Here is a 14,604-nt window from a genome sequence, read left to right on the forward strand (position 1 = left end):
AGACGAGCACCAAATGATACAAACACACACACTATATACACGTAGCCTAACAAGCACCTCGTGAAACACATTAGTCTTAACGAGACAAGTGAACACACACACACACACACCAACGGACGTACATATAAAGACACGGACAACATTAACACACGCTCGAAGGGAGGGGTTCGGGGCTGTAGCGTGACAATGTCTTGTTCGTTAATGCAATGTTTTGAAATTTGTGTTTTTAGGCCCAATGGTCAAACTATTATGTACAATTTAGTTATTTGTTATTGTATTTTGCACATTTTCAGTCAAAAAAAATGTTCTATTGATGCCAAAGGATATACAAGACATTTTGAAAAAAACATGGCATGGATTTATTGCGTTTTGCGAAAAAACGATTTTTTTTTTAATAAATCTTTAAATATAAAAATCTTGATTTGATTTGTTTGTGTTTTCTTTAGCAAGAAAGTGGTAGGCTGAAAACCACTGTTTTCTGTTTCAAACTTTCAAATACCATACTAAGGTTAAAAAAACACATTTTTACTCAAATTGATCAAAATGGATTTATAGCGTTTTGGAACCAAACTCTTCATTTGTTTGTCTTGTGTCAATCACACATGTTCTCCAAGAAACCAGATAAGAGAAGAGAGGGGAAAATGCTGGTGTGGTTCTTTGTATTGTACTGTGAAAATATCAGCACTTTTTATTTGAACATGGAGTTCTACTTATGACTTTTTCACAGAATATTTATTTCTGGAAAATTGTAGTTTAAAGTATGAATATTTTTGCAGCTAAATTTAACAAATTGAACTGCAATAAAGAGGTGTAACTTTAATTCTTCTTTATACTTTGTGTTTTCAGTTGCACATGTTTTATCAAGATTTGAAGACAATACAGATTTTAAAAAGAACACATGTCTATTATTTACATTTAAAATATACCTGCAACATTGGTAAAAAAAAAAAAAATACTCAAAAGGACTTGAAATTCCAAGTTTCAGACTTGGGACTTGACTTGACTGTTGGCTGTCTTGACTTGAGACTTGACTGTCTTTGCTTGAGACTTGACTCAGGACTTGAGGATAAAGACTTGGACTTACTTGAGACTTGCAAAACACTGACTTGCTCCCACCTCTGGTTGTATCAAAATTATAAATAAAATGTTATTCACTTAATATGCATTTGCCTTCCATGATAATGTAATTTTCAACCTCACCACCGCGCTAAAAAATGTCAAAATTCAAATGACAAAGGGGAAAGAGCGCCTCTCTGTTTGCAGTAATATTACAATGCCAACGGCGCTTAATCTGTATCAAAATGCAATCCGAGCAAAATGCATTTTCATTTTCATGCTCTTTCACTACAGTCAGCCAATCAGATTCCACAGCCTTCAACTTTAATCAACCAATCGGGTTCCACAGCTTTTTCCAACAGGCAGCCAATCAAGATGGGACTATAGCACGCTAAGTAGTACAGGCGAGATTTTTTAAACATGGCCACAGAAGAGATTAGATTAATTAGATTAATTCAAAGGGTAGCAGATTTACATTTACATTTACGGCATTTGGCAGACGCCCTTATCCAGAGCGACTTACATTTTTATCTCATTTTTATACAAGTGAGCAATTGAGGGTTAAGGGTCTTGCTCAGGGGCACCTCAGTCATGGCCTCAGGTCTGGTGATCGAACCCACGACCCTCCGGTCACAAGACCAGTTCCCTAACCACCAGGACATGACTGCCGATGAGTCCTCATGGTGAATTTACACTCAATTAGTGTGAAAGGTTAATCGAGCAAGTGGCAGACATCTCTTCGAGTGTGGGTCGAACTACAGCGGTAGGACGGCCGACCTACGTGAAGCTGCCACAAAAACATTTTCTTTTGGGTAACATCAGCTTGATTTGTGCAATTACATTTCCCCAGAAAATAAGGTTAATAATTAAATCTAAATAATTAAAATAATTGCTTTTGTGTCTCTCTCCTGATAATATATGTGTGCATGAAATTATACTTATGGTACATTATGTTTGCCCATGTGTACAGATCTAAACATTGCACAGTGTGATCTCTGTGTTTAAAGCTCAGTCATGTACCTCAAGTGATGTTTGTAGCAGTGATGTCTCAAAGCAGTTAAAGTTAAGAGTTTTTCTCCACTGTTGTCCCTCATCTGCAGTCTGAATAACTGCAGCATCACTGAACAAGGCTGCTCCACTCTGACATCATCTCTACATTCAAATCCTTCCCACCTGAGAGAGCTGCACCTGAGAGGGAATGAACTAGGAGACTCAGGAGTGAAGCAGCTCTCTGCTCTACTGAAACACAAGGACTGTAAACTGCAGATACTGAGGTGAGTTCTGATTCTGACTACACATGAAATAATGCATTAATGTAGCTTTGATGATGGATGTGTATAAAAGTCATGCATTCAACCAGTATAGGAATTTAACTACTTATACATCCATATTTCATTAATGTTTTCTTCAGTAAATAGGGTCATTCCATGTCAAATCAACCAAAATTTAGATTTAGATCTCAGAATCCCTTCAAACTTTGCCCATTTGTAGGCAGATGTGTTTCATGGAAAAATCCAAAGTATTTCTGTTCCATGTTCAATATTTCAAGAGTTACAGCCGTTTTTGTAACCACCCCCCCCCCCCAGACGCATCTTTTGCGAAAATGGCTAAATAGCAATATTTGAATGTGAATATCTCTAAAACTATTACAGCTAGAAGGCTGAAAATTGTATGTTTAGAAACTTGTATACCTGTAATTTATGTACTTTCTGGTGCTGTAAGTTGTGTTGTATCAATAGAATAAATTCCCAAAGTTGGAAAAAAAATCAACTAAGAGTCATTTTCACCTGTCATTATCTCATGGATGGAGTAGAAGAAAGCTGATCTATGTTTTATGTTTCAAAGTACTTCCAGTGGCAATGTTGAAGTATTAATTAAGTTGCCTGTATGTGGTCCAGTTTTTGCACAATTTGCTGTCAAATATCCGATTTGGAATGACCCAATAGATAGATAGTGTGACGAGCAGGGTGAGCGAAAATAAATGGAATCGATCACGCCGAGTCTCAGGGAAAAAGGATGCTTTAATTGAAATGTGCGCAAACTAAAAACCCGTGACGTAGATCCAAATTAAGGATATAATGACCAGCGGTCAACTGGTATAAAGACAAGACATATATAGACAAACAAACGACCCTCAGGTGAAACGGATCACTGGCTCCGCCCACCTGAGGGACGCACACAACGTAACAATACAAACAACAACAACAACCAATGTGGACGGAGGCGACGGGTAGGGGGCCGCCTCACCGTGACAGACCCCCCCACCAAGCCGCACTCCCCTCCACTGGGTGTGTGGCACACAGTGGCTGCACACAAAACACGAAGGGGCAGGAAGGCAGGGACAAGCAGGGACACACCCCCTGCAGTCCAGGAGCTGAAACACAAAACATAACACAGATTAGCTCACCTCCCTGGGCGGGACCCTGGACCGACTGGGCCGTTAACAACACAAAACCACACCCCGGTCGGTCACAGGGTCCTCACACCCTAACCGGCATTCAGCCGGTGGGCCCCACAAGTGCAAGAACGAGAAGCTATGGCTCCTTATTCTTCCGAGGTGTGTGTGTGCAGGTTACCTCCCTGGGGCGTGGCTATGTCACCTCCTGGACCTGCCTCCTCCCAGAGCTGACCCCTGCCTTCTGCTAGGGGCCACCCCAACCTCCTGGGGAGTCAGCCCCAGGCGGGGCCTCCCTTTACAAGGTGAACTCCTCCACCCGACCCAGGAGCTCCAGAGACCGAGGCCCAGAGCAGCCCTGTCTCGGGCTGGGGAACAGCCCCAAGGGCCTCCTGGTCACCCCGAGCAGGAGGGAGGGTCCAGGAACACCACGATCCACCACCAGGGAGAAGCACCTGCACATAACAGACACACACACACCCACACCCCAACACAAACCAACACAATACACACACACGCGTACTTAACCTGATCCCCCTATCATGGGGGAGGGGTCTCCTCCAAATCAGGAGAACCCTCCACGTTCCTGGTCAGGGCCTCCCGTAGGAGCTACGCCCTCCATGCCACACTCCGTGGCACGGGACCACAGCCGGTCCTCCCCCCAAACACACATGTAAGGGGAGGAGCATGCGTGGAATTACATTAAACATGAAGCACAAGCACGCTAGAACAAAACATACACGCAAATACTAGACAAACAAAAAAACAAACGGGGTACAAATACAGACGGGACCCACAAATGCGCGCTCTCCATACACACAAAATAGTGACGCGCCATTCATGTTTGCAGTCGCTCCCCACATGAAACACTAGACAAAACAGGGAGCGAGGCGACGGTGAGGAGCGGCACCAGCGTCACACACAGAACATTTAACACAACGAACGGATGTGTGAACTGATCCACACATCCGTTCACACGCACACACATTTTAACCCGCACACAACACTTAGAGTTGTTCCCAGGGAAGACGCCCTGGTCCTCGCCGTGCCACAAACACAATACAAAAGCACGGCGGAACTCTTCACACAACACCACGCAGACAAACACTTACCACGAGACATGACCACAAACAAAGGAGAAAGCAAAGGAGACTGGCGGCTTCCGAAAGTGGCTGGTCATTCTGTGACGGGCAGGGTGAGCGAATATAAATGGAAACGATCACGCCAAGTCTCAGGGAAAAAGGATGATTTAATTGAAAAGTGCGCAAACCAAAAACCCGTGAACTGATCCAAATCAAGGATATAATAACCAGTGGTCAACTGGTACAAAGACAACACATATATAGACAAACAAACGACCCTCAGGTGAAACGGATCACGGGCTCCTCCCACCTGAGGGACACACACGACGTAACAATACAAACAACAGCCGCTGTGGACGGAGGCGACCGGTAGGGGACCGCCTCACCGTGACAGATAGATACTTTATCGTCATTGCACATGTACAACAAAATGGAGCAGCAATCCCAAGTTTCTAGACGTAGACATATAATAAAAAATAAAAAAACACAGGTAAAACAGACAAAATAATGCAATTTTGTTGCATTGATCTGTGAGTGTGTGTGTTTAGATGTGTTCAGTTCCCGCACAGCACTAGGATAGAAGTTGTTTTTGAATGTATTAGTCCTGGATGTGATGGACCTGAAATCTTGTATCACAGTGATGACTCAACAGCTAAAACATTTTATTATATTACTGTTTTGTGTTTTCTTCAGACTTTCAGACTGCAGTATAAAGGAGGAAGGATATGAAGCTCTGGCTTCAGCTCTGAAATCAAACCCCTCATCACACCTGACAGATCTAGATCTGAGAGGAAACGACCCTGGAGACTCAGGAGTGAAGAAACTCACTGAGATACACAAACTGAAAACACTGAGGTGAGTTTGAACTACGAGACTCAGGAATGAAGCTCCTTACTGAGATACACAAACTGAAAACACTGAGGTGAGTTTCATTCATGTGTGCCAACATGTGACACTTTTTAATGGTCATTTCAACAGTCTAACCAACATAATACCAATAAATTGTGTGTCTACACATATACATATTTAGTCAGAAGATGTATCCAAATACATACATATTCACTCAGATGTACGAGTGTGTGTGTGTGTGTGTGTGTGTGTGTGTGTGTGTGTGTGTGTTTGTGTGTTTGTGTGTTTGTACATACAGTGTTGCTTGAAAATTTGGGAAAACTTTAGAGGTATCTGTATTTTTGCATGAATTTGTGTAACGCATTATGCGTCGCGGAGTGAGGAGGTGGACACGAGCTGAAGTGAGCGAGATTTAATAAAGGGAATTCTGGACTCAGGGTCAAACAAGAAAGTGTGGGTCAAATTCGATAAGGAGTCCGAACATACAACATGGAGAGACATAACTGAACAAACAGAATAACGAGAACCAAAGACACTGATCTATTTTAAACAAAACACGGGTAGAACGCAAAACAACCAATGACCAAAATACATAAACACAGAACAACTAGGCAGAGAAACGAGAAGTGACTTACAGCACATGAATGAACAGTGATGACAATAACAGACACGGAGGTGAAATACAACAGCGTTTAAATACACAGAACCTAACTAGACACAGGTGGGAAAACTGACAACAGAAAACAAGGCGGGATAAACACTGGCGCATGGAACAGACGACTGGAGTGACAGCTAAGAGAGGGGGGCGGAGCCATACGTGACAATTTGATGTAAATTTTATATTCTCACACATCCTAAAAGTAGATTAAAAACCCTCTAAACAAACTTTAACATGAATATATTGTTTTTATGGTCATATGAAGTAACAATAATGTGATAAATGGTAATGTGATAAATGGTAATTTCTCTTATTTACAGACTGTTGAAGAGTCCTGCTGCAGAGAAGTTCTGTGCTTCTCTGACTGATTCTCTAGGTTCAAACCCCTTACTGCTGAGAGAGATGGACCTGAGTGGGAAAATACAGGGAGACTCAGGAGTGGAGCAGCTCTCTGATCTACTGGAGGATCCACACTGCAGACCAGAGAAACTCAGGTTTGTAGTCTCGCTTATTTAACTGTTAATGTTAAATGTTGCAAGCTCGGTGTAACCAGACAGTCCAGTCACTAATAATAATTTGAAGGCACTAGGTTTAAAACCTCTTTAGTTACATATTTATACATCACACCTGCACAGTGCTGGTGAACTCAGTCCAGTACAGCGGTGACCCTGACCAGCTGTGACCAGAACAACTGCTGAACTCTGATTACTTGTTACATCTCAGTTTTATTGCTGCTGGTTACACAGTCATGCTGTCATTTTATAGGCTTTTGGCTGTGAATGACATGAGTACTCTGTTCAAGTTTCCTTAACTGAAAAGGTCTCCTGAGTTTTGTCACTTCTTTTTCAGAATGAGAAACAGCAGATTAACAGAGAGAAGCTGTTCTGTTCTGGCATCAGCTCTGCGTTCAAACCCCTCACACCTGAGAGAGCTGGACCTCAGTGAGAACCATCTACGACATGAAGGAATTACTCAGATCTCTGTTCTACTAAGGACTTCAGACAGCAAACTCATGAAACTAATGTTAGTATCTGGCACAACTAGTATGTTTATCATTTCACTGAAGCGTTAAACAGAGTTGATTTATTCCTGGATATGTTTGGTTTACACAAGTCCACAACAGGTGGAACAGAGCTCTGTAAAATGATGAAGATGTGGACATTCTGTTTCATTATTGATGTATGTGAAATGCTGTTTAATACAGTAACTTAATTAAAAGTACAGACTTTTTGTTTGTTACTGATAGACTTTCAGACTGCAGTATAAAGGAGGAAGGATATGAAGCTCTGGCTTCAGCTCTGAAATCAAACCCCTCATCACACCTGACAGATCTGGATCTGAGAGGAAACGACCCTGGAGACTCAGGAGTGAAGAAACTCACTGAGATACAAAAAGACCAAAAATACAAACTGGAGAAACTGAGGTGAGCACTCTTGAATAGATATGAAGAATGTAGTTGTAATGCTGCGAGTGTTGGAGGTGGACACACATGCAATAAAAGGCTGGCGTGAACCTCAACAGAGCTGGTCTCCTCTATGTGAACCGTACGCATACGGAGGGTATGTGACTTATGGGGCATACTGAGACGATTCCCACTCAAGCACGAATGAAAGAATACGAAAAACAACTGCGACTATGAAAGAAAATAGGTTTATAAGAAAAGGAGTATTAATATAAAACACAGCATGGGTATAACACAGCAGGGACTAAAGCAAACAAGTGATACAAAACAAACCATAACAATAGTAACAAAACCAGACTACTATATACAGTTGTGATCAAATTTATTCAACCCCCACTGAAATAAAGTGTTTTGGCCAGTTTGACATTGATTTTGATCATTTCAGTCATCTTATTTACAATTATATCAAAGAGGCACTTATAAATTAGACAAACATAACATAATATTTATGATGGAATAACCACAAATGTCTTTACTGTGCTCACATCATTATCAGTTTTATTCAACCCCCTAGTGACATTATTTTTTAGTACTTAGTACAACATCCTTTTCCAGTTATGACAGCTTTCAAGCGTGAAGCATAGCTTGACACAAGTGTCTTGCAGCGACCTATGGGTATCTTAGCCCATTCTTCATGGGCAAAAGCCTCCAGTTCAGTCACATTCTTAGGCTTGCGCACTGCAACTGCCTTCTTTAGGTCCCACCAGAGGTTCTCAATTGGATTTAAGTCTGGTGATTGCGATGGCCACTCTAGAATGTTCCAGCCTTTCATGTTCAACCATGCTCTAGTGGACTTGGATGTGTGCTTCGGATCATTGTCCTGTTGGAAGGTCCAACGTCTCCCAAGCCGCAGGTTTGTGACTGACTCCATCACATTTTCCTCCAAGATCTCCTGGTACTGAAGGGAATTCATGGTACCCTGCACACGTTGAAGCTTTCCTGTACCATTAGAAGCAAAACAGCCCCAAAGCATAATTGACCCCCCGCCATGCTTCACAGTAGGCAAGGTGTTCTTTTGTTCATAAGCCTGGTTCTTCCTTCTCCAAACATAGCGCTGGTCCATTGTCCCAAACAGTTCTAATTTAGTTTCATCTGACCACAGTACACTGTTCCAAAACCTTTGTGGCTTGTCCACATGACTTTTGGCATACTGCAGTCGACTTTTCTTGTTCTTTGGAGTCAGCAAGGGGGTGCGTCTGGGCGTTCTGGCATGGAGGTCTTCGTTATGCAGTGCGCGCCTTATTGTCTGAGCTGAAACTTCAGTGCCCACATCTGACAGGTCTTTTTTCAGTTCCTTAGCAGTCACGCAGGGATTTTTCTCCACATTACGCTTCAGGTAGCGCACAGCAGTCGCGGTCAGGATCTTCTTTCTGCCACGACCAGGTAACGTTTCCACTGTGCCCTTTAACTTGAACTTGCGAATGATACTTCCGATAGTGTCTCTTGGAATATTTAACAACTTCGCAATCTTTTTATATCCATTGCCATTCTTGTGAAGAGCAATAACCTCTTCTCTTGTCTTCTGGGAACATTCTCTTGCCTTCACCATGCTTGGAAACACACCAGTACATGTCTAGAAGGAGCTGAGTATCACAATCTGCCTAATTGGTGCTTATCATGCTTGATTGCTGCTCGTTGACATCCACAGATGTTTTCAATACCTGATGGAAAACACTGGAATGAACCTCTGTTCTTAGGAGTGGTAGTCGTAAAGGGGTTGAATAATTGTGTCAATGAAGAAATCACAAAAAGGCCATTTAATACTTTATGACAAAAAAAAAATGATGCTATCTTAGTTGCATTTAGTTCTTTAACAAGTCCTTGTAAGATTTCATTATGAACACAATTACAAATGTGCACTGAATTCCATAAAACCCTTCGCAGCATTGGGGGTTGAATAAATTTGATCACAACTGTACAAGTATAGGGGAAAGAACATATCAGTAACCTAAACCAAGGAACATACATCCCTGTCAAGTCTCCCGTTTTGGCCGTTAAACTACCGTATTTTATCCCTCTTTCCCATCGTCCTCCCGTATTAATATTTTCTCATAAATGTCCCGTATTATAATAATTTTTAAAAAGAATTCAAGTGCCTCTCCAAAATGAATTATGTCGCTAGTCTCGTGAGAATATCAACCTGCAGTAGAGTGTCAGTTCTCGCGAGATTAGCGCTGACAGTGGGAGCAACAAACCCGAAAAACTAATCTGAGCTGGATGAATGTAACGAGAGAGAAGACGCTCCTACCAAAAAAGAGAAGACTTCGTGTAAGATATACGGGGTCCTGGATGTTGGTTGTGCTGGTGGGAATGCTCGCAGCAACCAGCAGAAACTTTCCCTTATTTTAAAATCAAAAACTTGACAGGTATGAACATACCAAGGACAGGAAGACAAGATTAACCGATACGAGTGCTAATACGTACAAGGCATGTAATTATACGTTACAGACCATAAAGCTCAGACCAGGACATACAAAGGAATAAAAATTTACTTTAGCAAACTTATGACCAGAATAACAGACAATAACCAACAATCAGAACTCAGAGAACCAGGAACTAAATACCAAACGATAATTAGAAACAAACCTGAAACAGCTGAAATGGAAAAATAAAGGCAGGACTATACACAAAAAGGTGTGGTGGACAGGAGGGGGCGGAGCTAAGAGTGACAGTAGTGCAGTCTGGCATTCGTAAAGTAAACATGTACCAATCATAATAGTGGCCATCACCAGCTAAACATATTTGGTGCTTTTGGCTCAGGCTAGGACTGTTATTTCAGTTCCTGTGGAACTGTGATATTCATTTAAGCAACATAATTTTTATTTCCAGTTTAATTATTATTATTTTTTATCAATCTTATATTTTATTATTTTACAATAAACATGTGATTAATTTATCATATTGTCCGTGTGACGGGCAGGGTGAGCGAAATAAAATGGAAGCGATCACGCCAACTCTCAGGGAAATAGGATGGTTTAATATAGAAAGTGCCCAAACCAAAAACCCTTGAGTCGATCCGAATTGAGGATATAATAACCAGCGGTCAACTGGTACAAAGACAAGACATGTATAGACAAACAAACGACCCTCAGGTGAGACGGATCACGGGCCCCGCCCACCTGAGGGACGAACACCACATGACCACAACAGGACAGCTGCCGCTGTGGACGGGGGCGACCGGCAGGGGGCCCTCCGCAACGTGACAGTCCGCCTTTAAATTCTTTGTTGGAACAAACTGCCAGAAGATCTTAGATTTACCCAGATTTAGATTTGAAGTTTTAGATCCAGATTTAAACTCACTTAAACAAACTTTAAACTCACTTTAAACAAACTTTTCATGAGAACATTTTATTAAGAACATTATTGTGTTACTTTGCTATCCTCTCAGGAGCTGTAAAGACAATGTACTGAATGTGTGCTCTTAAAATTCATTTACATCAGCTTTAAAATTTTTATATTTTTCCCTTTACACAGACTGTTGAAGAGTCCTGCTGCAGAGAAGTTCTGTGCTTCTCTGACTGAAGCTCTAGGTTCAAACCCCTTACTGCTGAGAGAGATGGACCTGAGTGGGAAAATACAGGGAGACTCAGGAGTGAAGCAGCTCTCTGATCTACTGGAGGATCCACACTGCAGACCAGAGAAACTCATGTGTGTAGTTGTACTTTAGTGCTTTCTAGTGAAGGATCAGATACTTTTTTATAACAGTTTTGACTTTTGTCCGTTAACAGAAACTTTGTATCAATGCTCTGTTGTTGAAGACTTAATGAATGTTTTCTTTTCAGTCTGAGCAACAGCAGTATTACAGAGAGAGGTTGTGTTGATCTGGGATCAGCTCTGTGTTCAAACCTCTCACAACTAAAAGAGCTGGACCTGAGTGAGAATCAGATAGGAGATGATGGAGTGAAGGAGATCTCTAATCTACTGAAGAATCCCCTCTGCAAACTAGAAACACTGAAGTAAGTAAATTCTCCTGAAATAACAGTAGTAACAGCTCTGATGGTTTTACTATCTTCATTTGTTGCAAGATGGTATTTCCTGAGGAATTAATAATGTAAACTCCACCTGATATTTTTGCTATAATTTAACAGCTGATAAACAGTAGTCCAGTTTATGGTACTGTGCCAGAAGATAGAAGCTCTTGAACCAATTCTAATCACTACAAACTAATTATTAATTACTGGCCTAAATTCAATTTCTAACTCATTGCTAAGGTAGTAGAAAGAGTAATTTACCTTTGATGTTCAAAGCTTTAGTCACACATGGTGTCACCCAGGGCTCTGTGTCTTCTCTTTATATATTTTATACATTGTCATGACTATTTAATCCACCATCATGGTCTCAGTTTTCATTGTTTCATTGTTATATTTCACTGTACTTACAAATCTACATGATCATGATCTCAAACACAGCTCTCTCTCATCCTGCCTGGTTCATGCTCCTTAACTCCCACGATCGTGTTGTGGACCACCACGTGACTTCTGTTATAACCAGTGTTGTGTCCCCATGTCCCTAACCCTCACATGGCCTCACATCCATGTTGTGTCCACCGGTGTCCTAATCCTCACATGGCCTCCAGAGCTTTAAGTCTGATGTTTACGGTTTACCTGTTAATCCTTCCAGAACTGACTGTAATGTTGGTAATAGTTTGACCCATTACTCTCATAACTTTAAAGGTTTTATTACTCTTTCAGCAGGAATGTGCCACTGTAACACTGAATCATTACTACCTACTACTCATTACAACTATTCTAATTATATTCTCTCATTTCTCCAGGCTTTCAGACTGCAGTGTGAGAGAGAAAGGGTATATATCTCTGTATTCAGCTCTGACATCAAACCCCTCATCACACCTGACAGAACTGGATCTCAGAGGGAATCACCCTGCAGAATGGGGAGTGAAGATGCTCTCTGGTTTACCAAAACTGAAACTAAGGTGAGAAATCCAGAACTGGCCTCAGTAAATATCTCTGAACTTCCTTTAATTCACCAAAACTTACTGAAGATTGACATTTATTACTATATTTACTATGTTAACCAGGTTGTAGAACTCCTATTGTGAATTTATTAATGGTCTTAATAAAGTATTTGGCAACAGAGTTTTAATATAAGCAGTCAACAGTAAGGTCATAGCTAACCAATCAGTGGGAGGAATGTTTATTGCTGGGCATTTCTATGAGCTGAACAGAGGAATAATGTTATTTAAACTAAGTTGTTCTCCTCTCTCTCTACAGACTGTTGAAGAGTCCTGCTGCAGAGGAAGCGTGTGTTTCTCTGACTGAATCTCTGGGTTCAAACCCCTTACTGCTGAGAGAGATTAAACTGGACAGGAACACAGCAGGACTGTCTGGAGATTCCAGAGTGAAGCAGCTCTGTGTTTTACTACAGGACTCAAACTGCACACTGGAAAAACTTCAGTCAGTATTTTATATTTATATTGAATTTATTTACACTTCAGGGTGAAAAGTTTACCATTTTGTTTAGCATAGAGATCATATTGTGTCTCAGAATTAGTGTGTGTGTGTGTGTGTGTGTGTGTGATCACCATAATGTTAGTGGTTTCAAATAATTTATTTCTTTCACTTCTGTGCATATTTATGTTTTAATCTGCTGTATGTACACACATATGTGAGCTTTCTATAGGTATGCACACACACACAGAAACACAAACCAGATACAATGAGGGGGCAAACACACACGTATCCCTGATCTGGTCAGAGCTGCTCCAGGTAATGATGCAGCATATCGGAGGGTCTGTTCCATTGTGTGGTGACGTCCATGATAGAATTGTGTAGTTGTAGTTCACATTATAAAAGGTGAGTTGTAATTGTGATGTAGCTCAGCGTATCTCTAATGTCCAAACATGATGGTGTATTTTGGTACCATAGTATGGAAGAGCTGCATGAATCCTGTATTTTCCACTAATAGTAGTGGGAGCAACTTCTATGTTAATTTCCTCCAACTCCGACATTACCCTAGCTGCTACTAGCAATATAGACACTATACCTCTACTGACAATATAATGCGTTACACACTATACCTCTACTGACAATATAATGCGTTACACACTATACCTCTACTGACAATATAATGCGTTACACACTATACCTCTACTGACAATATAATGCGTTACACACTATACCTCTACTGACAATATAATGCATTACACGCTATACCTGTACTGACAATATAATGCATTCAACTATATTTGTATAGCGCTTTTCACAACACATCTTGTCACAAAGCGCTTTACAGGGTTTACAAGGTTAACAATACTATGGGTCCAGATCCCTAATGAGCAAGCCAAAGGCGACAGTGGTGAGGAAAAACTCCCTATGATGGTGGGGAATAGGAAGAAACCTCGGGAGAACCAAGACTCAAAAGGGAACCCATCCTCCATTGGGCGACCCGTTAACACACAAATTACACAAAAACAAATTATACAGACGAATACACAGGTTATAAACAAATTACACATAAGGTAACTAGAATGAAAGTTCTGGGTGTTGATATTGTCAATGTAAATGTCTTATGATGAACGCCAGGTTTTCATTCCGTGTCGGAGCGATGACACTGGTATTGTAGGCTCCAACTGCAGTGTTACTCCCCAGGTGAACCTCGGAGAAGAAAGATATGTGATGTGGTATATATGTAACAGATTATTCAAAGGCCAAACTAAACAGATAAGTCTTTAGTTGAGTTTTAAACATTGAGACCGTGTCTGAGTCCCGAATAAAGGCAGGAAGATTATTCCACAGTTGTGGAGCTTTAAAAGAAAAGGCTCTTCCACCTGCTGTGATCTTTTTGATCCTAGGAACAGTTAATAACCCTGCGTCCTGCGAGCGAAGTGAACGCGCTGGGTTATATTGTTCAATAAGTTCACTAAGATAGTCTGGAGCTAAGCCATGCAGTGTTTTATATGTTAATAAAAGTATTTTATAGTCAATACGGAATCTAACTGGCAGCCAGTGTAATGACGATAGTACAGGACTAATGTGATCAAATTTTTTAGTTTTCATTAAAACTCACGCTGCTGCGTTCTGAACCCAGCTCCGCCCTCCTTCCCAGTCTTATGTCATATGCCCTAACCCCGCTGTAACGATTC

At 41.1% G+C, this 14,604-nt stretch overlaps 1 protein-coding gene across 1 annotated transcript in view; it reads left to right on the plus strand.

Annotated features, from left to right (window-relative positions):
* LOC143474464 (uncharacterized) overlaps positions 1-14,604 on the plus strand; it is a 177,279-nt gene that overhangs the window by 143,358 nt on the left and 19,317 nt on the right. Inside the window, exons 29-37 of the mRNA XM_076971930.1 lie at positions 2,157-2,330; positions 5,227-5,388; positions 6,361-6,534; positions 6,890-7,063; positions 7,287-7,463; positions 10,977-11,150; positions 11,285-11,458; positions 12,277-12,435; positions 12,734-12,916. Of these exons, the coding sequence (XP_076828045.1) occupies positions 2,157-2,330; positions 5,227-5,388; positions 6,361-6,534; positions 6,890-7,063; positions 7,287-7,463; positions 10,977-11,150; positions 11,285-11,458; positions 12,277-12,435; positions 12,734-12,916 (1,551 nt within the window). The remainder of the gene's footprint in view (positions 1-2,156; positions 2,331-5,226; positions 5,389-6,360; positions 6,535-6,889; positions 7,064-7,286; positions 7,464-10,976; positions 11,151-11,284; positions 11,459-12,276; positions 12,436-12,733; positions 12,917-14,604) is intronic.

This window comes from Brachyhypopomus gauderio, chromosome 14 (assembly GCF_052324685.1).
Source record: "Brachyhypopomus gauderio isolate BG-103 chromosome 14, BGAUD_0.2, whole genome shotgun sequence".
NCBI lineage: Eukaryota > Metazoa > Chordata > Actinopteri > Gymnotiformes > Hypopomidae > Brachyhypopomus > Brachyhypopomus gauderio.